Source organism: Xiphophorus couchianus, chromosome 24 (assembly GCF_001444195.1).
Source record: "Xiphophorus couchianus chromosome 24, X_couchianus-1.0, whole genome shotgun sequence".
NCBI lineage: Eukaryota > Metazoa > Chordata > Actinopteri > Cyprinodontiformes > Poeciliidae > Xiphophorus > Xiphophorus couchianus.
In genome coordinates this window covers 15,528,425-15,552,246 of record NC_040251.1, presented here as the reverse complement: position 1 = coordinate 15,552,246, position 23,822 = coordinate 15,528,425, and the positions used below count along the sequence as shown (strand labels likewise).

The 23,822-nt window shown below is 41.9% G+C and overlaps 1 protein-coding gene across 2 annotated transcripts in view; it reads left to right on the top strand.

Annotated features, from left to right (window-relative positions):
* Positions 1-23,822, top strand: part of nbeal1 (neurobeachin-like 1) — a 38,955-nt gene that overhangs the window by 6,267 nt on the left and 8,866 nt on the right. Inside the window, exons 4-39 of one of the 2 annotated variants that reach the window (XM_028010286.1) lie at positions 2,917-3,008; positions 3,230-3,391; positions 3,471-3,552; positions 3,641-3,768; positions 4,052-4,134; positions 4,786-4,871; positions 5,174-5,537; positions 5,621-5,727; positions 6,825-6,911; positions 8,752-8,835; positions 10,640-10,738; positions 10,812-11,383; positions 11,864-11,996; positions 12,081-12,200; positions 13,122-13,431; positions 14,186-14,271; positions 14,394-14,483; positions 14,568-14,745; positions 14,824-14,957; positions 16,021-16,180; positions 16,258-16,360; positions 16,432-16,591; positions 17,299-17,457; positions 17,532-17,691; positions 17,782-17,870; positions 19,074-19,679; positions 20,533-20,708; positions 20,788-21,076; positions 21,437-21,745; positions 21,839-21,988; positions 22,059-22,216; positions 22,396-22,520; positions 22,607-22,733; positions 22,821-22,969; positions 23,038-23,171; positions 23,269-23,370. In XM_028010286.1, the coding sequence (XP_027866087.1) occupies positions 2,917-3,008; positions 3,230-3,391; positions 3,471-3,552; positions 3,641-3,768; positions 4,052-4,134; positions 4,786-4,871; positions 5,174-5,537; positions 5,621-5,727; positions 6,825-6,911; positions 8,752-8,835; positions 10,640-10,738; positions 10,812-11,383; positions 11,864-11,996; positions 12,081-12,200; positions 13,122-13,431; positions 14,186-14,271; positions 14,394-14,483; positions 14,568-14,745; positions 14,824-14,957; positions 16,021-16,180; positions 16,258-16,360; positions 16,432-16,591; positions 17,299-17,457; positions 17,532-17,691; positions 17,782-17,870; positions 19,074-19,679; positions 20,533-20,708; positions 20,788-21,076; positions 21,437-21,745; positions 21,839-21,988; positions 22,059-22,216; positions 22,396-22,520; positions 22,607-22,733; positions 22,821-22,969; positions 23,038-23,171; positions 23,269-23,370 (6,153 nt within the window). The remainder of the gene's footprint in view (positions 1-2,916; positions 3,009-3,229; positions 3,392-3,470; positions 3,553-3,640; positions 3,769-4,051; positions 4,135-4,785; positions 4,872-5,173; positions 5,538-5,620; positions 5,728-6,824; positions 6,912-8,751; positions 8,836-10,639; positions 10,739-10,811; positions 11,384-11,863; positions 11,997-12,080; positions 12,201-13,121; positions 13,432-14,185; positions 14,272-14,393; positions 14,484-14,567; positions 14,746-14,823; positions 14,958-16,020; positions 16,181-16,257; positions 16,361-16,431; positions 16,592-17,298; positions 17,458-17,531; positions 17,692-17,781; positions 17,871-19,073; positions 19,680-20,532; positions 20,709-20,787; positions 21,077-21,436; positions 21,746-21,838; positions 21,989-22,058; positions 22,217-22,395; positions 22,521-22,606; positions 22,734-22,820; positions 22,970-23,037; positions 23,172-23,268; positions 23,371-23,822) is intronic. The other variant, XM_028010287.1, reaches the window with a different exon arrangement.

The following is a 23,822-nucleotide window of genomic DNA, read 5'->3' as shown; positions in this document are numbered from 1 at the left end:
TTTCCTGCAGGCTGCAGCCTCTTGAGAGTAAAGCTGCTGTCTTGAATTATTGTCTTTAAGTGATCTGGCAGCAGTATCCACATCGGGACAATAGGATATTTATTGCTTAAGTATAAACTGGCTTCAGCAGCGGCCAATTAAAAATGCTTTTCTCCCACTGTTGACGTTGATTTATGCGGCTCTAGGAAGAAGGCACTCATGCTTTTCTCCTTTTAGCTTTTTCTTTTTCCACTCAGATGTCTACTAGCCTCTTTTTTCTCCTCTTTCCTGGTCTCACACACACACACACACACACACCCCTACAGCAGCCAGCGTTGCTAGATTGTCTTGATGACTTCACTTGGACTCGTGCTGATTCACACAGCCTGTTTGCTTCGTTTTGGCTGATTCACTCTCTGACACGCAGACAGAACCTGTCAACCTTTCTGCCCCGTTTCCACTCTTTCACCAGACAGCAGTGAAGAAAAAGAAACATCTACGGTCGTGTTTCTTGTTATTCTTAGATTCTCACAGTGTGATGACCAATAGCAGGGCCATTTTCAGCCCTCAGAATCGTTTTCTGTGGACTTTAATTGAGGAATGGTGGAGAACTGGGCTGCCATCACAATATCCAGACCATATTAGTTCCAGATATATTATTGGCAGGCACAGTTTACATACTTAGCACTTGATATACATTTTCTACCGTCTTTGAAATTGAAAGACGGTAGAAAATGTATCCCGTTTGGGATTAAATTATATATGCTGCTCTAATGTCGATAAACACTTTTCTTTTTGCTATATAGTTTCATGGTAGCCATATTTATAGAAAAGAGACCCATATTCTGTTTTTGTTGCTGAAAATGGACCCACACGATTTTTGAGATTGGAATACTTTTCTATTAAATAACCTTTTTATTTGATAGTTTAAACATATTTTTATTTTAAATCCTCCCCACCTCCCACACCCCCAAAGAATTGTGATTATAATTTTGGATACCACAGTAAAGTGTGAAATAAAAATGAATAACAAATGTAGTTGCTTTAATTTAAAACAAAAAAGAGAATTATTCCAACTGTGAGTAAGTTTAGTGATATTTTTCAATTAAAAACTTATTTGATTTCAAAGATATCTGCAGAAAAAAGATTTATATTTATTTATACAAACTAGAAATTTTCTGACAACTAAAAGAAATATTATTTTGTTCCCAGCAATCAACACAAAATATATTAACTACTAGCTTCAGTGTAAGATTCCAATTAAAGGAAGCAATTTTATACAAATATATATTTTCAATGTAAAGCATGTTGACATATATATGCTATTCATTCAGGAGAAAGAGCAAGACTGAGCAGATAACAGGAAGGCCCGTGGTATCACCAAAGTTTCTGTGTTTTGTTTTTTCTTTCTGGTTTGAAAAATGTAAAATAAGGAAATATTGGCCACCCACATTGGGATCCATTCATTCTTAGAGGATTCTGACTGAACAATGTGAAGGTATGCTCATCTACTTTCATGGCTACTAATTTTCTGGTATGTTTTATAACGTAAGAGAGTGCTTTGTTTTTAAGGAGCTAAATCTATTCCTCTGCTTTCGTTTGGATGTCTCATCCTTCCCCTTGTTGTTGTTCAAGGAATTTAGCTAATGTTGCTATTCTAGTTTCTAGAAACCCGGCCTCAGAATGCAGCCAGGCCAGTTTCCCTCTCCAGCAGGTGAAGGAAGGTTATCCTATCTCTCCTTAGACATTCCTTTTCCCTTCGTCTGGCAGCTGCAACCTTCTGTTTTTATGGTAGCAATTTCTTGTCTGACAGGTTTTTAATTGTTGCCTCGGGGAGCAAAGTACAACCGCCTGATGTTAAACCTGTTGAGCAGTTCTTGAGGGAATTTCAACCATCGCTCTCATTCACAGATGGAGTTCTCAACACGTGTTGGGAGTATTAGGCTTGTAGATGGTAGTGAGAAGAATCACACCAGCAGTCTTGAGTCACTCGCCCAACCCTCCATCCTGTCCATTGTTTGAGTTGTTGCTACTTATGAAATGCTTCCTAACTGCCAACATGCGGGTTGTTTTGGTCACATGCCTCAAGGTGTGAATGGTTATGAAACAGCCTGAGGAGACGAGTCACGGCTGCAGTGTAGGTGTTAGAAAGATGACACCTGAGGCCACTTCCTCTTTTTGGTGTTGGCTTTAAATGCTTTCACGCTTCTTGTTCTTTAATATGTAGATGAACCAATGTGTGTAACTGCTGTTTCCTTTTTCTGAAGACTTTGGATGTTTGGGTAACCCTAAAGTGTTGAATTTAAAATGTATCAAAAGAACAACAATGTTCTTCTCCCTCTTTCTTCTTTCTTTCCTGGACTGAGTTAAGCATTTTCTTGAAATTTTGGATGTCTTATCGTAAGCCTGCTGGTTGAAAGCGCTTTCTTTATCATATTGTTTTCAATTCTGGTTAAAATTTCAGCAGAATTAATCACTTATACATTTGTGATGGTAGGACAGAGAGGACATTATCCTATCATGCCTGCCAAACAATTGGCTGTCACTTAGATGGCATCTAATTGTTGTTTAGGTGATGCAACATTGAGCTTAGAAGATTTTTTAGTTTTTTTTATACCTCCTGTAAAGTGAAAGCCTGTCAGGTAGCAAACAGCTGTTTTTTTGCGATCATTTTCCAATCCTATACAACAACATCTGTCTTACTTAATTGCACGTCTTCATGTTTTTTTCTATTTTGAAAAGTCTGGCACTGGAGATTTTCTTCAGATTTATTTTGTAGCTCAACTTGACTGATTTTACTTTAAGACATTTCTCACATCTTTACCTAATAAATGTTTAACTTTTAACACATTAACTAACAGTTTTATCCTCTTCTCTTTTCCCTTTCGTCCTTCGCTGCTCCCTTGTTCTCTGTCTTCCTCTTCCGGATTTTTCCAGAGAGATCCAGACTACTTCAAGATATGGCTGGAGATTTTCATCAGCTCGTACGAGCAATGCCTCGACGTAGACTTCGAAAAGCCCCCTTCCAGGTAAGCGCCGGTAAACTTCAAAACCGAACGTAGCACAGCCATGACACGTGATTTGGAGCAGAGCAGCTACATTTTGTTGCATGTATTATCTGATTTCTTGGCTGTCTGTGCTCAATCATATGAGTGTCAGATGAAAGTTGTTTAGCTGAGGCATGCGAGACATTGGAGTCGCTCTATACTTCCATTAAAGATGGCGTCTGTCTTCATCACTGTGTTTTCAGACCAGACGAGGTTCCACCTGTGTTGACGCTGCTACCCGACAACATCCTGCAGGTTTTGCGCCACCAGCTGCTGCAGTGCGTCCAGAAAGCATCAGACGGCCTTGAGCCCGAGCAGCAGAACCTGGCGCTGCTGCTGCTGAAGTTCCTTATCATCATCTGCAGGTCGGATAAGAATTAAATAATCCAGATAATCCTTCCTACACCAACCCGCTGTCTGATTCTTTATGGTTGTTTCTCAAAGGAACTTGTCCAATGTCGAGGAGATTGGCACTTGCTCTTACATCAATCACATCATCACCATGACAACACTGTATATTCAGCAGGTTTGACTCCAGATGCTTTCTCATAGGAGTAATGATAGTGGGACACGTGGTGGCAGGTGTGACGGGTTTTCTGTTTGTTGGTTTACAGCTAAAGAGTCGGACCAAGGAGAAGGAGATGATGGACCACAGTCAGGCAGAGGACTTTGTCCGCCATTCGCTGGCGTTCTGCGAGAGCCTCTACGACCCGTACCGCAACTGGAGACATCGGACACGCAGGTAACCCCTAAAATAGTAGTTTTTTCCTAGTTATTTACGTGGATACTGGTTAATAATAAGCTAATTCTACAGGCTATTTTCCGTTTGTTTGTTTTTTTACATAATCTAGAGTGCATTTTATAAATTATAATTTTTATAAATGTCCTGGTTTATAATTTGGTCATTCCAGGATTTATTTGTACAGGACAAGCTTATAAATTCGGTATATGATTAATTTGGTTATTGGTCAAATAAATGCATGTGATGAAACTTTTCTTAGATTTCTCCTCTTCTGTCTCCACAGGGAGCAGCTGGGCGCCGTCGAGAGGGGAAGGCAGAAGTACAAAGCAGCTACGCTCACCGTTGAATTCGTTCCCTTCTTTTACCGTAAATATTTCCAACAAACCGTGACGTAATCTGATGACCAAGCCGACGGTGGTTATAATCTCACGGTTGATGGGTGAAAATCGCCTTATCATCCTCTCTCAAATGACTCGACAGGTGCAGATGAGGAAGTTGTAAAAATTGCACAACATAAGCTTCCCTCTTCTGTTTCATCTCTGCTTTTCCTGTTGAATCCGCTCTGTGCCTCTGGTTTGTTTGCCAGGGATGAGATGAGCAGATAGTAAATTCTGGCGGCCATGTTGAACAAAGAGGCTCTTCTGTCCCGTGTCGTATGCACGGCTGCTGTGGTTTTGCAGAAAAGATAACGCTTGGGGCCCGACCAATTAGCCTGTCGTCTGTTTTATGCTGTTTTGGTGACTTCTGCTTGGTAACTAGTTGAAGTTAAAGGAAGTAGACATCCTGGAGCCACAATGTCAGATTTCATTCCTCAGCTCGATGTGTTGACAGATGGGTTAATAGATGACCAAACTAAAGTTAACGGTGCGGCTGCAGTCTGGATGATATCTGGGTTACAGATCGGCTTTTCATGCTTGACTGTTTTTGTTTGGAGAAAATGACAGGAGCCTCAACAGTTTGCTTGGTTTAAGTTTAGAGATCAAATATGTTGATTTATGGTTTTTATTTTTGGTTTAGAGTGCTTCCAGGAGAGCGAGCATCTGAAGGAGAGCCTGAAATGCTGCCTGCTGCACCTGTTTGGAGCCATAGTAGCAGGGGATCAGGTGAGGCTGGGGTCATAGGTCACAAAGATGACAGGCTGTAAACATAATCCTTCAGCTTCAGTTGAAGCATATTCTTACTTGCAAATGGTTCGAGTTTAATTTGGATGGAATGGTGAATATAGATGTTTGCTACTATATTTTCTTAAGAACAAGATATAAACAAATCTTCCTCCAACTCCAACAGTCACTCTTTGTGTTTTTTATGTAACATAAAATCCCAGTAAACATAAATTAATTGAAGATTGTCGTTGTGAAAATGGGGTAACGTCCCAAAGCATCTCGTCTTGTTTCTCCGCCTGCAGAGGAACGCTCTGCTCGCCATCTCTCCAGCCACCATGGAGGTGCTGATGCGGGTTCTGGCCGACAGCTACACGGGGAGCTGCTCATCGGAGGAGGCCGAGGACTGGGACAGCGAGGACGTCAGCCGCATGGCCCTGCTGACGTTGGGGTGCCTCAGGGAAGTGGTGCAGTGCCTGCTGGCTTCCAGCTCTGACCAGCGACAGGTGGAGATCGCCTCCGTCTTGGAAAACTACTTCAAGCTGCTCAACTCGGACCCAGCTGCTGTGGTCGCTGCTAAGCAACAGCAGCAACCAGCCAAGGGTCAGGTTCCCACACTCGGCCGACACTGGGAGATTCGATTTGTGGCGCTGCAAGTTCACATGCTAGGTAGTATCTTTACCCAAACATAAACAGTAATAATTTCTTCTGTGTTTCTCTGTGTGTTAATTCCTCCCGTTTCTGGCTTTCAGACACAATCAGGGACATGTTCCTGTGTTCAGACAGGCCAGTTCTACAAGCCATCTTCCTCAACAGTAACTGCTTTGAGCATCTGACACGCCTGCTGCAGAACAGCAAGGTAAGGCCTGGAGACGCAGCTCAGCGCCAAAAATAACCAGAATTTACATTTACTGTGTGGTATTTCAGATTTAACGGGGCAAAACATCAACAGTGTTAAAAAATTCATGAAATCATATTTTCTCACTGCAACCACAAATTTAAATCCATGTCTGCGGTTGTAACAGGGCTGGGCGATAAATCGATTTTATTGATCGACAGAAGTTTTGTTTAATTTTTGGTTCAGAGTGACGTCTACCGCCATCTTGTCTGACAAGCGTGTTTTACAGCTTCTATTCATCTGGACATTGAATTCAGGTCAACTCTGCTTCAGTATGTTAGGGTCAGGTTAAGATTTTATTTTTTAATTAAAAGAATCAAATAATAAAATCAGGACAGTAAACGTTTTATGACTCCCAACACAAAAAATAGCAGAAAATTAAAATGAGAAATGTTGAGCATTTGCTATGAGTTTTAGAAATAATGCTGAATAGAAATAGTTAATCTTTTAACACATCAACATTAAATTATCAATACAGGACTTTAAAACAACTCTGTGTGTTTAAGAATGAACGACACAAACTGAGCTGGTTACGTCAGATCCTGATAACTTTAAATTTTCTCATCAAAACTGTTTTTTTCCTGGCAAAATTGCAACTTTTCCAGCTAAAATTCTGACTGTAATCTCATAATTAATGAAAAATTGAAATGAAAAATAGATTAAAATCAGATCAGATCTGAAATGAAAAAACTGGAGATTTAATTTCGAAGCTGTATTGCCCAGACCAGGTTTTAATGACAAAATGTTTAGAATGAACTTCCAGCTTTCTTTTTTCTATTTCTGACTGTGACTGTTAGATCTTTTGAATTGAAAATCTCTTTCCGTGTCTGACCTCGGTCTTGTTAAAGGTTCAGCGTTAGCGGGAGCATTTTGCAACACTGTGCATGTTTATTTTCTCACAAGGCCGGATCACGGACACCCTGCGGAAGTTCACCGCTTTTAACCTCTCACTTTTTCCTCCTTTCCATCCTCTAAACCTCCCCCCTCTCATCGTCTCCTCCTTCTTTTTGCCTCCTCTTCCCTCACACTGAGTTGACATGTTGCCTGTTGTGTGTCAGCTGGTTAATGCTAGGTGCACGGCGGCAGACAAGGACCAGAAAGATATAACCAACAACAGGTTACAGACAGGAGAGAGGGACACTCAGGTACCGCCGAGAAAAGTCCCCCTTGCCCTCATCCTCATCTGCTGCTGCCAAATCCCACCATGCCACTCCACAGCAAGACTGTCCAGCTGCCATGCTTCACAGGACAACTCTCTTCATGTTGTTAGCTTAGCATCCTTTGGTCCTTGTTTAATTTTCTAAAGGATAAAAACGAAGGTTTCTAAGAGAGAAATCAGGTCTTCTTTTGATTATTTTCACAGTTTCTAATTTGTTGCTTCGTAGTTTAAGTTTTAGATTTCGCAAAAACGAAATCTTTCCAAGTATTTTTGTCTAGTTTCTAGTACACTTGAAAAAGGACAAAACTAACTTACAATTAATTTTATAGAAGAGTTTTAACTCAGTACCTCCTTAAAATCGATGAAAAGCTAGTAGTTATAACTTAAGCGCCGTAGCATAATTAAATCATATTTTGGCCAAATTGAAATATCTGCATGTCTTCAGCCTATCACAACATCAATTAATATCCAAAATCTGTATTATTTTCCATATTTTATTCATGTTTATTTATTTAATTTTTTTCAAAAACGTTAAAATGACTTACACTGGGTTACAAAAAATATTTTTTGGAAGTTCTCTATGTTTTTTCAACTGAATAAGGTCTATTTTGCACCTCTGAATCCAAAAAATGACATTTGTTTTTCTCAATCAGGTCAGGTTTTTATTCTAATTTGATCTTCCGACTAAACTGATTAAATGTTTATGACATTATCAGTTCATTTCTGTTAGTATTTCTCATTCAAAAAAGGTTTTAGGAGGAAAAATGTTCATTAATTAAATGTTGGAGCAAAACCAATGTGAGTTTTGGATTCAGCTCATCAAAATGACCCGAAAACAGTTGAAAAATACCAGACAATTTCTTGCCTGTTGACAGTGTTATCATTAGCCTCACAGGCAATTATGCTAAGTGAAAATAATTTGCCAGAGGAACTGCAACTTTTTCATCAATATTATGGATTTATTGACTTAAAACAAGCTGAAAAGTTTCATCTTATTTCAAGAATGAACTAAACCAAACCTACTTAGTTAGACTCAGTTTATCCATTTGTGTGAAAGCCTTCAGAGGAACGTACTCTGATGTGACTCGCCAGGTGTAAAACATCAGGTGTTTGCTGGTATCCAGTGTCAGAAGCAGAAATTCAGGTTTAAAAGTTGTTGTGAGAAGAGAACCAGAAGTTTAGCTCTGAGCAGCGCTGCAGTTGTGGTTTCTTGCTGTGGAGTGACTTGTTTGCCTTCTTCACCACCATTTTTCAGTTTGTTCCCCCTCCTCCCTTTCACATTGTCTTGGGTTCACCTGGAGTTCTGTCACAATGGGCTTGTGTGCAAAATCCAGTTGTTTGATGATGACTCCCAGTCCAGCTGGTCCAAGTCTTTCTCTGTTTGGATGAGGGGTGTGTTTGCCTCCTGCTTGGGTCTGTGGGCTGCATGCTGAGTGTGTTCATGTTGTCGGAGAGATACTTCTACTTTCTTGTGGTTGGCGTTATCTTCCTGCTCCAGTCACGCCTCTATTCTTTTTTCACCTGGAGCAGAAAGACATCATTTATCTGCAGTAGGGGTTTTGATGCCAGCTCCTACTGCAGCGACCAATGGTGGCTAAAATCCATTTATTGATGATTTTACTCACTCCTCTCACATCGTCTGAATCAAACGCAAAGGCATCGCTACTTGTCTATTTTATGTCAGGGCCTGAATCAGTGGATTGTTTTTATTCTCTGCATGCTTGCTCATTCATAACATCTGTTTGTAATAAAAATATGACATCACTAGTTTCTCTTTTTATGGGAAGAAGTTGGAGTGAGTAACTGAAATGTTTGCTTGTTTTCAGGTGATTCAGGGACGCCTTGACTCGTTAGCGGTAGCCACCATCAAAGCCCTGACGACGGTTATGCATAAATCCCCAGCTGCTAAGGTCTGTCTCACTTAGAGGATATACGGTGCTCTCCATGTTTGTCGCCACCCCACAGCATGATGCAGCCAGATTTACACTCAGTACATTTATAAATCTCTTAACCACTCAAATAGATATCACTGGATATATTGGAGTTTTATTTTATAAGTTGATAAAGTGTCTAGGAACTTTTAATAGCTAATGAATTACTTCCTGTTTCTTTGGGGTAGAAATATGATGAGACACCGATCCGTTTGTTTTAGCCACTCTTCAAAAGCAAAAAGACAAGAGAACATCCCATTTACACAAAAATTTATGGTCTCCATAAGTGATTATGTGTTATTGATTCAAAAAATGATAAATGCATTTTCTGTGGATCAAAAAAATTTATTTACTAAATCGATTTTGTGGGGAACGGTTTATTTTTCCACAGTAATTCGAATATATTTAGGTTTTCTATTAGCAATTTCCAATATTTTAATAAGACATACTGTACATTATATATACGGATGCACAAAAAAGCCAACTTTTAAGCATTTAATTTTCAGACTTATGGAAAACTGATGATAGCTCTTACTACTGTTAAATATAATAATGTAATAGGATTAGAATGTTTATTTTTTATTTCTGCAGGGTTGTTACTTTTTGTTGCCGTTTAAACAGTTTAAAACGGGGAGGAAAGAAGTTATTTTGTTTTAAACAATGTGCTTTTGTGAGACAGCATTGAAAGTTTCCACCTTAGATTTTAAATAGTGCAAATGCTCCACTTCTAAACATTAAGTTGAGGGTTTATGTGCTCAATCCAGAGTTAGAGATACGGTGGAGGATCTGTTAAATTGTGGGATTATTTCTCTTCCAAATCCTCTGGGAACTTGTTAGAGTGCAACGCTTTGAAATCCCGACACAGAAATGAAACACAAGTAAATAGACGTCTGGTGGGCTCTGCCAGCTAACTGGTAGTTGGCTCTTTCAAGAGGATAATCTAAAACACATGGCTAAATCATGAAGGAACTGGTTTAGTAGACATTAAATCAACCTTCTGTAATGGCCATCTCAGTCCAAAGAGCTAAATCATGTAGAAAACCACAGAGATGATCTAAATTGGGCGGCAATAAATGTGTTCAGGAACCCAGTGCTCATTAAAAACAATACATGGGAGTTTTCCCCGCTGCACAAATGGACTCAAATTAAGGTTTGGATTTACAGTCAAAATACTTGAGTATTTATATTTGGCTTCTAAGGATACTTTTATTTTTGGGATTGTTAATAGGACAACCAACAAACCCACACTTCTCGCATCAATGCTGCCAAGGTCATGAGATCATTCTAACACGCTAATATACTTTTATTTGGAGCTCAGGAGAACAAATATTGCCATGCTAGCTGTAGCTCTCATGCTAGCATTAGCATTTTAGCTAATTTTGTTATAAATGCTTATTTTAACATGCTGAATGGAGCGAGTGTGATGGCACACATGCTGTTGACATTATGTGAGCAGATACTGGATATTTTCAACAAAGGCAGTATTAGTCACAGTGATGGCGCGTTCACACCAAATGCGTTTTGAGCGTCAGGCGCGTCTGGTTTACGTTCAAAGTCTATGTGGAGAGTTGAACTCATCAAACGCTCCAAACGGTTCAAATGGCGCCGCATTGGCCCTCAGCTCCACTTAGACTTTGAATGTAATCCAGATGACGCTCAACAGTGAACGCACCATTAACCTGGAGTGCCGATAAATATGAAGGGTGCTGCAATGAGACATCATTTACAAATCGGACCTTATTATTGGGTGGACTCATCAGCGGTTGCTCTGTTGCGTCTCCAGGAGGTTTTCAAGGAAAGGATCGGCTACAATCACCTGTACGAAGTTCTGATCTCGCTCGGCCAGCCGTCTCGACTCCTGCTCAAGGAGCTGATGAACATGGTGAGTTTGTATATTTACTTTGACTGGACCTCGTTTCTCCTCTGAACTCTCTTTGTCTTTGCTCGCCGTCCAGTCGGTGGAGGGGGAACACACCTCAGTGGGGCTCCTGGGGATCAGCAACGTGGAGCCGCTGTTGCTGCTGGTCCAGTGGCTCCCGGAGCTGGACTCGCCCGAACTGCAGCTCTTCACGGCCGACTGGCTGCGCCGCCTTTGCTGCCTCAACCGCCAGACGCGCGCCACTTGCGTCAACGCCGCCATGGTGGTGAGAGCCCTGGCCGCCCTGGAGCACCACGGGCGTCTGCACAGAGCCTGCGCTGAAAGCTTGTTCGGCTTGCTGGGCTCACTGGGCTCCCAGTCTCTGAGTGGCAGGGAGCTGCTGGGATTCATCCGCCTCCTCAGAACCCCAGAGTCCAGCCAAGCTCATCCGTACGTCGCCCCGGCCCTGAGGGCGCTGCTCACCATGGTCCGCAAGCAGGGACTGGAGAATGCCATGCAGTACTTTGACCTGTCCCCCAGCATGGCAGGGATTGTTGTTCCCACGGTGCAGCGCTGGCCCGGGTCCGCCTTCAGCTTCCACGCCTGGTTGTCTCTGGACCAGGACCAACTGGGTCCGCTCAGCAAAGACAAACGGAAGCAGCTCTACAGGTCAGGAAATGAAACAGTTATGAAAACTTTTCCTGCCAACAGCCATCACCATCTTCAATAACTCTTCTAACAATGTCTTCTAGCAACATTTATTTTCCCTCTGAGCTTAATAAAGTATATTTGAATTTATGAATAAGGACCACCATCAGTCTGACACATTAGAATAATTTACTCATTGAACACATTTCAAGGGAAAATAACATTTGGTGTATATTTTATATGATCCTTACTTTATTTATGTATTATGATTGTGGTCTACATTTATCTGCCTCTCAGATAATTTCTTGATTTATTATTATTGTTGTCATTATTATTACTTGATTGTTGTTTCTCCACAATTTCTTCTGCTATTTTTACTTTATTGGTTTGCTTTTTGTTTTCTCACTATTTTAAATGTATCCTGTAAAATAAACCTCTACATTATAGACCTGCTATTGTCCAATTTTGCTATTTTTATCTTATTGCTACATTTTTTTCCAGCTTTTTCACCCCTGGAGGAACAGGCTTCGAGGCGTTCATCAGCTCAGCGGGGGTTCTGGTGGCGGCTGTGTGCACAAAGAAGGAGTACGTCACAGTGATGCTGCAGGATTACTGTTTCTGCGACTCGCTCTGGGTACGGCGGCTGAAAATTTAACTTCCTAACAGTAGAGCAGCAATGTGCCACGGAATTAAAGGTGCTGTGATTTGTGTTTTGCAGCACAGCATCGGAGTGGTGCACGTACCCGGGAAGAGGCCGTTTGGACAGAGCCTCGTCTACATTTACGTAGACGGGCAGCAGAAACTGTCCGCCCCCCTCAAGTACCCCATCATGACAGAGGTGAGATCAAAACTACATCACTAGACACTAAATCACCTTGGAGATGTTAATTAGTAGAGATGCACCGATCTGATGCTAATACCTGCATCGGTAACGATATTGCAAACAATTCTAGATCATTAAGGGCAGATCTATTCAATCTAATTCTATGCTTGGTGCTTTATTATTTATTTTACATTATATTTAGTATTCCTGATTGCACTTTCTGAGCCATTTTAACGCTTTTCTGCATTTTGCTTTTACATGTTGGACCAAGCTCGTGAATCTGCTGGTGTATTTAAGTGTAGTGAATTATTAATTTGTAATTTGGTACATTTACGTCTGTGAAACATTTTGTCAGTTCAGCTGTTTTTCTGTATTTTAGTATTTTTCTGATACTAAACCTCAAATATCTGAATCAGAAATGAAAAACGTGGATCGGTGCGTCCCTACTAATTAGATTAGGTATGAATTGTTACATATTCTTGAGAATGTCAGATTTAAGTGTCATGTGGAAATAATTTAAGTTTATTTGGTGTTTGGAGATTTAAATGTTTGTAAGTTGATGAGCAGAAAGTCATAACATCTTGTATCTTCGACCTGCTCCTTTTCAAACAGATAATGTAAAATTACATGTCAATTGGGCTTGATAATTTAATTCTTATTTTATTTTTTCTTTCTTCTTTTACTTTGATCTTTTCGAAATAAATGAATAAATAATAATTGATTGTATTTCATAAATTTATAATCAACTCATGAAGGATTGTATTATGTTTTTTGCTCTTTGTTTGTAGCCCATTTGACTTTTCTTAATTTTTTTCCTAATATTCTTTTCCTAATCTGTATTTTAATGTGCAAACTAAACTAAAATTGCACATTTTAAAGGTTGTGAATATGATTCTGTTTTAAATGGTTGTGTATTTTTTTGTTCTCCGTCTGCAGCCGTTCATCTCCTGCTGCATCGGCTCCGCCGGCCAACGCACCACCACCCCCCCTCCCTCACAGATCCCCGACCCGCCCTTCTCCTCCGCCGCCACGCCCACCGCTCGCTCCTCGTTGAGCGGCATCCTGTCGCCGCAAACGTGGGGCGGGCTGCTGGGCGGGAAAACCGAGTCGGTCACCAAGCTGATCTCAGCCGGGACGCAGGACAGTGAGTGGGGCAGCCCCACGTCGCTGCAGGGCCAGCTGGGGAGCGTCATGGTGTTTCATGAGCCGCTGCAGCCTGCGCACATCAAGGCCATCTGCAGCGCCGGTAGGCAGGAAGTGATGCGTTTATTTTCAGGCTTCATTCTCTCTCACGTAGCCAAGATATTAGCGGCTTCCTCCTTGTGTCGCTTCTTACTTTTGTTTTCTCGTACACTTCTGTTCATTTTGTACCTCTCCTTTTCTTCCTTGTGTCCTTCTTTGTGTTTTCTATTTTTTAATCAACTGTCTTGCTTTTTCCTTCCTTTTGTCCTGCCTACCTTCCTACCTTCCTTTATAATATTTGTCCCTTCTTTTGTTCGTCTTTTTTCTTTACATCCTTCATTCTTTCTTCCCTCTTCTTTTCTTTCCTTCCCTTCTTTTCTTTCTTGCTTGATACCTACATTCCTTCCTTACTCCCATGCCTCTTTCTTCTTTCCTTTCCCCCCTCCTTTCCATCCTTCCTTCCTCCTCTTCTTCTTTCCATTCCTACTTTCTTTGTTTTTTCTTTCGTTTCTTCCTTCCTTAGTTTCTTGTTTTTTTCCTCGTTTCTTCTGCTTTTGTTAATTCTTTCGTTCATTGATTCCTTCTTTTTTCCTTCCTTCCTATGTAAAGCTCACTGCAGGAATATTTTTGATAAATTGATGGTGAATTTTAGTATTTAAATGATAAAATAAAAAAACAGAACTCTAGAAAGCGCGATCTGGAAAATCTTGCGGAGAAAAATGTTACGGATTGCAAAATGGAAAATAAAAACTGTGATGACAACAACTGCAAACAAAGATTAAAGAGGATTTTTGTTTCTTTTTCTTTGATACTTCCAGGTCCTAACTGCGTCTCTCCATTTAAAGCCCAGGAATCAGAACTTGGTGACATTTCAGCCAAACTGCTGCTGCATTATTCACCCAAGGTGACCGAACCTCTTTTCCTCTCAGATCTTTAAATCCTGGGATTACATGAGTTCATCAAAATGATAATGCAGATTAAACAAAGTGCCACATATGAACCAGATGTTCCCTTTCCTGTCAACAGGCCTGTAGAAATCCCATCTGTCTCGACCTTTCTCCCAACGCGTTGCACGGACGTCTGACTGGGAACAAAGTGGTCAACTGGGACATAAAGGTTAGAGCGACGCATTTTTATTCTAACAGAATTCATTTTTAAAAGGTTTACTAAGGTTTCTGCTTTTTTGTGTGTGTGGGACAGGATATGATCAACTGTGTCGGTGGGCTGCCGGTGCTTTTCCCAGTTCTGGAGCAGCTGACCTCCGTGACCTCTGACCAGCAGAGCGCCGATCCTGCAGCTGCATCAGACTTCATCACGCCAGATGTGAGCACCCCAGCTGATGGGGACTGGGTCATTCTTCCATCCAACAGAGCTTCAGGTCTGTTCTGACAGTCTGTGCAGGGAAGGCGGCGTGTTGCGACATGTTGACAGAAACGTAATTTCTTCTCCATCACAGAGGCGCGTCTGGAGAAGAACCTGGTGGCCACTTTCCTTTTGGTGCTGAAGCACTTCCTGCAGAGACACCCGATCAACCAGGAGAACCTGCTTCACTCGTACGGTGTGGGAACGCTGGGAGTCCTGCTGCAAAAGGTCCCTGCATAAGAACTGGTTCACAAAAATATGTTCTTTTTTACAGTTTGGTGTAATTTCAGTTTATTTAGCACCAATTTTCAGCAAATACAGAATTTAATTCAGTTCAAATTACCACTAAAATCCCTACTGTCAGATTTAGTTGCATATAGTGAAGTTCAATCCACATATTTTACATTTGATTAAAATTTAGTAGTTATTCATGTGAAGAAGAAAAAAGGCACTTTCTGTGAGTTATAAAAACAGATTACACAGAGCTAATGTCTAAAATGTTAGTGGTACCAGCTTGGAAGGAAACTTTAGTACTGATCCAAAAGAACTGGGTCAGGTGTTCTTTCTATGAGGGGAAACAAAGAGTAAATCAAGTCAATGACTACATTTTTGGCTCCATTTGGACTGAGATGCATCCAAACACAGAAACAGAAGAACCTTCTGATTGTTACTATGAAGGAACACATAGGCTAATATAATTTGAAGTGTTTTTAAGTAACAGCCATTAAAGTCATAACTTAACTAAAAAAAAAAAGCTTTTTTGCTTTTTTCCCAGTTCAGAATGTGTTAGTTTAAGTTTGAGTACTTTGAATTAAGTGATAAAGTACTTTCTTGTGCCTTTAATTTACAGGAATTCAGACTTTTTGTCCTCGCCTCTTTTTTTTTCTGCCTGATCCTTTTCTATCCTTTGTCTGGTATAATTGCCGCTCTGTTTGTTTGTTCAGTGATATAGACATGTTTCTATAAGTATTGTTGCTATGGGAAAATAAAAGCCTCCACAGAGACGCAGATAAAAATTAAAGCGTCTCAGATGTGGTGAAAGTTGTTTTCGGTAGAGTTGGCCACACCCAGTGACTGGTAACGATCCAAATAAAACACTGATGTGTTTTCCTTCTCCTGCTTGTTCTTTATCTTGTTTCTTGGGTTTCACATTGCCTTATAAAGCTCTAGTTTGGTACCTCGGCTTGTGTTTCATGTGCTCCTGTTTGTGTCTTAAATGGCTCGTTTTGTGCCAATCAGGAAGTGTGTAGATTTAAGCTAATGGCCCGGATGTTGTTTTGTTTGGTTGCAGCTTCCAGCGGGTCATGTGGATGTCAGCGTGCTGGTCGCTGTGCAGCTGCTGATTGAGCAGGTGACCTATGAGAAGAACCAGGCTCTGCTGCAGCAGATCCACTCACATCTGCTGTTCAACTTCAACATCTGGAACAAAGGAGATTTCCCTCTGCGCATCGGTGAGGCCTGGATGGTTTACCTGCTCTGGGAAGAGGGAGGCGTGTTCCCGATTGAACGTTTCCCTGTTTTCCCCAAGGTCACATCCAGTACATGTCCACCGTCATCAAGGACGACAGGAAGCAGTTCAGGAAGAAATATGGAGTCCAGTTTCTGCTGGACACCATGCGGCTGTATTACGGGTACGTTGCAGAAGTTTAGATGTTTCTGTTTCAGTCTGGAAAAGCTGATTATCATCTGCGCCGCGCTTTAGGAAGAACGCCAACAAGGAGAACGACCTGAGCGACGATGACGTTCGGACCATCAGAGCGTCTCTCTGTGGCCTCGTCAAGTATTACATCAGCAAGGGCATGTTGCAGGAAGAGATGCACAGCATTCTGGGATACATTGCTGCCATTGGAGATGAAGACCAGGTGAATTTATTCAGATCTCTAACTGCTGAGTTTCTTACATCGGAGGTTAAATTCTCAACTTTTGTTTTAAGCAACTTTACCCTGATACGGATTATTACGCAGATGCATAATAATCTACATTTATTTCTGTAATTATGATCACAAAATAAACCCCAGCTTTAGTGTTTTTGTTCATTTATAATTGAATATTACTACTGAAGTTAACTAAAACTGGTTAGTCACATGTCGGAGAAAAATAGAAATAGGCGGTATAAGTTGATAAAGTTATATTTTATTTGCTTAGTTATGATTTCTGTTTTAAGTAGGTATTGAATTTAAAAAATAGTCTTAAACTGAAACCCTGTTCATTCATATACTGTACCTAAAATCATTCCTAGGCCTGTCACAATTACATAATTTTCTCAATGATAAATTATTGCAATAAAAGCTCATTTTCAAGTAATATAATGGAATAATAATAATTCTAGTTCATTCTCTCAAAGACCAATAAACTTTCTAAACAATAAATAACCCAAGACTTGGACGTTTTAAACATTCAAAACAACTAAAAACCATAAATATTATGGATTATAACATCTCTGTAAACAAAATTCAAAAAATATTAATCGGTAGGTTTAAAAAAAAGAGCAAAACCACCAGTAGGGATTTTTTTGATAGATTTATTGCGACAGGTTTGGTCATTCCTAGTTTGGTTGTGTTGTTTGCAGCTGTGCAGCCTTCTGGAGATGCTGCTCAGCCTCCTGCAGAGCAGCCCGGCCAAAGACCAGCTCTTCCTGCTCCTCTTTGAGCCCGCAGCAGCAGATTCTTGCTACACGCTTCTGCTCAACAACAAGCACTCAGACCGACTGAGGGAGCTCGTCTTCAAGGTGAGTAGACTCCACCCAGGAAGGAGGGAGCTACTTTTAAGAGATGCTGTGAGTTTGTGGTGTCGTCTGCGCAGCTGTTTGAGCGGATGCTGCGCTGCGACCGGGTTTATGAGAGGAACAAGCAGCGGCTGCGCCTGAGGGAGGCTGGCTACACGGGGCTGTCGCTCGTTTTCTCTGAGCTTCACATCACTCCCACCCTGATCCGCTGCCTCCTCAACCAGATCCTCCATACAGGTCAGCGTCCACTTTTATTTGGGTTTATCCGAAGATGGTCAATTAACATGTTTATTCAAATTAACTAAACTCAAATGTTCAACTCTGCAGATCAAGTTGTGAACTACAAGGACCTGATGGCTCTGGTTCAGCTCACACACCGGGCCGGGCCAGGTGTGCGCCTGATTGTCTGCAAGAGGGTAAGAAATGCCGCTAACTCAGTTTGTTGATGACATTGTGATGTATATGCATCGCTTTAAATAGTTAAAGGGGCAGTACTATGTCAAATCAGATTTTTGAGATTTATATCATGTTATAATTTTATTTTCTCAACAAGGACATTCTTGAAGTGTTGCCTTGATTCTTTTATGCATGTTTGAGAAATCCTTCAATCTCTATGGCAACCATTCAGCTGTGTAAAACACCTGTGTGGAACTAGCCCCGCCTTCGAGATGTAGCTCCTCCCCCACTCAACTCCTCCAGACTAGCCAGCAGCAATAAGCAAACACCAGGTGGATCTACACATCTGCTGAGCTCATTATAGGAGCTACTTCTCCGTTTAACGCTGGTAGAAATGTTATTAAAGGGTTAATAAAGGAGCCATGTTGTGATGACTTCCTGAAGGCGGAGTTTCAGAAAGAGCAGCCGTTTTTAAAGAGACAGAGGCCCAATTTCATGGAGTTAAATTATGAAGTCAAGTTTCTTTTAAGTCACATACAGTATGTCATATTTGACTTAAAAGAACCAGAACAAAACATGGAGAAACAGCTTTCAGCTTTTATGAATCACAAATCTGGGTCAAACTTTCAGAAAATTATAAAACAGCTGAAAATCTAGATTAAAAACCCGCCTGGTTAGGAATCATGATAAATGAAATATTAACCAACATTTTGATGTGTATTGACGGCACTTGGAAAATCTGATGTTTCAGTTGTTGATTTCTGTGTTTTTATGATGTAAAGCACTTTGAACTGCCTTGTTGCTGAAATGTGCTGCACAAATACTCTTGATTAATTGATTTGTAACAACTAAAGGTGACATAGTTACTTTATTGAATAAATTTGATTTATTGCGCTTTAAAATGGCGCTAAGTGGCTGGAAAATACATAATACTGCCCCTCCTTTAAGAGAGGTTACTCTTAAAGTTTAACCCAGGGGTGGGCAATCCTGGTCCTCGAGGGCCGGTCTCCTGCAACTTTTAGATGTATCTCTACTTCAACACACCTGAGTCAAATAATGAGGTCATTAGCAGGACTCTGGAGAACTTGACTGCACTTAGGAGGTGATTCAACTATTGGATTCAAGTGTGTTGGACCAGGGAGACAGTCAAGAGTTGCAGGACACCGGCCCTCGAGGACCAGGATTGCCCACCCCTGGTTTAACCCCTTACCTCCTGTCTTCAGGTGTACCAGCTGCTTCAGTCCCAACAGGACGCCGCCCATCAGATCTCCAAGCAGCAGTGTTGGCAGGACACGCTCATGCGCCTGTACTTGCGAGGCGAGGGGTCCCTCACCATGCGCAGCTCCGATACAGCCAGCACCTGCAGTTTCGACTTAAACCGTAACGGCGGCAGCAGCAATAACCGCCTGGAGCTGCCGCTGGAAAGGAGGCCGCGGACGGGCAGCAGCAGCCGCCTGGACCGCCTTGAGGACGACCGACTCAGCGTGGGAGACGCCCGCTCCGTGGACAGCCTGGACAATGGAGATGTCATCTCGCTGCTGGACACGCCGTCTTCCTCTGCCTCCACCGAGCCGCAGCTGCCGGTCAAGCCGTGGGTGCTGAGTAAATCGGGGGGCTTGACGTTGGATCTGTCGCACCTTCAGGCCTTTGAGGGTGCAGAAAGCGGCAACCAAACGCCGGGGAGCATGCCCAGTACGCCGTCGCCCCTGGAAACGACAAAAACTCTCCCTGGGAGCTCTGGGGATAAAGAGCCAACATCTTCCTTTACTGAAGACGGATTCCTCTTTAATGACAATATCTCACTGGGGGAATCCTTCAACAACGTCGAGGTGAGATCAGACAGATTAATTTTTGGACTTTTTAAAACTGATTCCAGGTTATTTTTATTTCTGTTTTGATCTTTGAAATGATTCTCATCCAAGTCAAACTTGTGTATTCAGTATTCCAGGATTGCTTAAACGTTACACTGCCTTACAAGAAGTATTCACACCAATGTTTCACTTTTTGCCACATAATAGCCAAAACATTTGTTGTGTATTGTTGGGATAAACAACACACATCAGTTCATAATTATGGAGAGGAAAATTATGAGTAGTTTTTAGAATAATTTTAGATTTGGTGTGTATTAATTCCTCTTTAATAAGTATGAAACTTTATCTTGTTGCAGTTACAACTGGAAGTTCATTGGGGAATATCGCCTCCAACTTTTCATAGAAACACATTTTGGTTCAGAGTTAAATATACTTTAACTAGGCCTACTACAGAAATGCAAACAAAGCAGTTCATTGGCATGCTAGCAATAGCCTTCATGCTAACATTTTAGCTCATTTGTATATACATGCCAAACTTCTCATACTAAATCATGGAGTAAGTCAGTGTTAGTCAACATGCTAGAGATAGCTCACATGCTACTGACATCATTTTAGCTAACATTAGCGTTTTAGCTAATACTGGACATTTTCATGACTGTGTTAAACAGCAAGAGCTTCCATCACAGTGAATGAAAGGTCACTGCTTCCTCAGGGAATCACTGTTCACTTTCATCTGCGCCCTTTGGGGATTTCACCAGAAGTCAGTAGAAAACCTGCAGGATAGTTTCAATGTTCTCTGGTGTAACTGTACCATAAAGGAGCTTCATTTAATGATGCAGTGAGGAAATGTCCGTCTCTTATCGCCCTGTAGAGGGCGGAGGAGGAGCTCTGCAGCATGCTGCTGGAGATCGTCCTGTGCGTGATGTGGCGAGGAGTCGAGGGCTCGGACGACTCGGCGTGGCTGGAGCGCGGCCAGGCGTTCTCAGCTCTCACCAAACTGGGGACTGCCAACGAGCTGCTGCTTCCTGTCGACCAGATCAAGCTCAGGTCAGCGTCCGGTCCAGGGAATCATATCCAATATTCTTTGAAGAATAACCTCATTAACTGTTGCTTCATTGTTCTCTAGTCTCTTGGAGCGCATGTTGGAGTGGGCGGTGACTGATAACCGGGAAGCCTCGGCTGCTTCGCTACCACAGCACACTGAGAACGCCGTTCGCCTGCTTCACATCGTGCAGGACTTCCTCCAGGCGGAGGGCTTGGTCAACCCGGCGCTGTGGACCGATAAGGTGCTAGAAGAAGCTGTGACACTAATGGACTGCCTCATGGTGTGGTACTCTGCTGGAACCCAGTGGTTCCAGCTTTCCCAAGTTGGACTGAGACTCCTACTGGGCTTCATGGCTCAGGAAGACACAGAGGTGAATTTTTCTTCATATTTAGAAATTTAATCCAATATTTAACTATGAATGGTTGAGAGAAGGGGTAGAAAATACAACTCCTCCTTTTCATTCAAAACAGTAACACGTTATAAGACTGGCATGGAGTCTTTATAAATGTTTGTAACTTTTGTCAGGAAGTAAGTAATTCAGTTTTAGTGCAAAGTTGACACTTTTAATGTAATTTCACATTAAAAGTGTCATTATTTAGAGAAAAATGCACTGCAACAATGTCAGGTCACCCTTTCAAATAAAATGTCTTCAAATCTTTTGCTTATGTCATGTTGATTTTAAACTTTATATGAATTAAATAAAATAAATAATGACCTAAATCTTTCGCAGGTGTGTGCGTTGGCCTCAGCCAAACTGAACGGCATCCTGCAAACTAAAGAAGTGTCAAGTCAGGACGAGGCCTGCTACCTGCTGGGGAAGCTGGAGGGAATCCTGCGGCGAACCATCCAGGAGCAAACCGAGGAGACCTACTCCTTCCTGGTTCCTGTTCTGCGGACGCTGCTCTCCAAAGTCCACCGCCTCCTCTACATGGAGCTGCACCTGCCTCAGCTGCCCGACACCAACGGCAGCCCGTCTTTCTTCGAGGACTTCAAGCTGTATTGCAACTCGCCCGAGTGGCGCGTCTACCTCGACAAATACGTACGAAACTCAGATTCTCTGCTGCTAAGGAATTTATTTCTCATGAGTCGTGATGCAAAAATAAACATGATCTTTTGTTTTTGCCGACTGCAGATCATTCCGTACATGAAGCAGTATGAAATCGAGATGTTCAGTCAGGGTCATGAGACCATGGCTCTGTACTGGAAGGAGTGCTATGAGGCCTTCATGGTCAGCTTGCACAAGAGGGAAAGGGAAAGAGGAGAGAGCAAGATCCGCTTCCAGGTGAGCCGACCGTTCCAACAACACGATGAAAACGAAACAAGAAACTCACCGATGTCCTTTCTGCCACTAGGAACAATTTGTGGAGCCGTTCTCGCGCCGCAGCCGGCAAGAAAACCTCCGCTACAACAACATGCTGAAGCAGCAACACAGCCAAAACAACGCCACCCTCAGGCAGTGGAAGGCAGCGCGGCGGGGTTTGGTGTGTGAAAGGGGTCCATGGGCTGACAGGTACACTACGCTTCTCTGCACTTTTCTTCCTTTCATCTTCTAAAAATCAAAAAGCTGAAAGTCTTATGCTTGAATGAACTGCATACATGTCTGGAATCTGAAGAAGCTTTTTTAAATCCACAAATTTCTGCAATTGTGAAGCTTCTAGTGATTCCTCATTTCTGAACCGTTTCCAATAGACTACAAGACGAGACGCACTGGAGAGTGTCCAGTGCTGAAAACTTCTCCAGAATGAGGCTGAAGCTGGTTCGCAATTACAACTTTGACCCTCACCGAGAGGCCAGCGCTCTGAGAGACAACCTGGGTAAGACAAGCGTGTCCTCGTTATTGTGACGTCGCCTGAGTCAGTCCAGTCAGATTTATCCCGTCTCCTCTCTCCGTTCCACTCAGGCGTCCATCAGCAGCGTGTGAATCCAGAGTCTCTGCTCCTAGAAGCTGTGAAGCAAGTTAAAGTCAGCGACTTGGAGGACGACATCTTGGATCTGCCGGAGGACGACCCTGCTGCCACTAGCAACCAGTCAGATAAATAACCAAACATCTTTATGAATAATAGAAATTGAGATATAATGTTGATGTGTCTGTATTGTTCTGCTGTATCCTGTAGGGCCGAAGCAGAGGAGGTGGGTCAGAAGGAGAAAATGGTGTTGTGGGAGGACTGTGAGCTGGTAACGGTGGTGGACGTCGTCCCAGGGCGCCTTGAGCTCACCACTCAGCACATCTACTTCTATGACAGCAGCCAGGAGAAGGAGGAGGGTGAGGAGAAGACGTAACCTGTGGAAAAACTAGTTAACTTCTTGATTTAATCGTCTGTTTCTTTAAAGGAGTGGGCCACGACTTTAAATGGCCACTATCACAGATCCGGGAGGTCCACCTCCGACGATACAACCTGCGTCGCTCAGCTCTTGAAATCTTCCTCATTGACCAAACCAATTATTTCCTGAACTTTAAAAAAGAGGTAATACAATTTACTAGCAGTGTATATGTCATTCTTTATCTTTTTAAACTAGAAAAATAATTGGAGTTGTTAAATGTTTTGGGGTTTTTTATTACAGGTGAGGAACAAAGTGTACAGCCGCATGCTGCTGCTGCGATCGCTCAGCCTTTATGGGACCCGGTCACCTCAGGAGCTCCTGAAGGCCTCTGGACTCACACAGGTGAAAAAACAACTGATTTCACTTAAATGTTGCAATATAGACATATATTATAGGATCAGATCAAATTACACACATTCAGATTCAGTTTCACGCTGCAAAATAACTTGATGATCCCGTCAGGTTGTCTGTGGATCCTTAAAAAGCCTTAAAATGTCTTAAAGTAAGTTTAATATGTTAATCACAGGTATTACATTTTATCTTGACAGATCAAATCTTGTATATTTTATGTATTTTTTTCATCACGGGACTTTTCTGCCAGGCAAATGTTTGAGTCACGCTAAGACATTTTCATTTTGTTCTGTGACTCAAGTCAGCTAATGCTACCACAACCTGGCTGCCTACATTCCCTTGCTAGCTATCTACCTAGATTTTTTGATCTATCAAATTTATTTGACAGTTGGCTGGACGAATTGTGTACATTTCTGTCATGATACAGATCTTAAATTTAATTG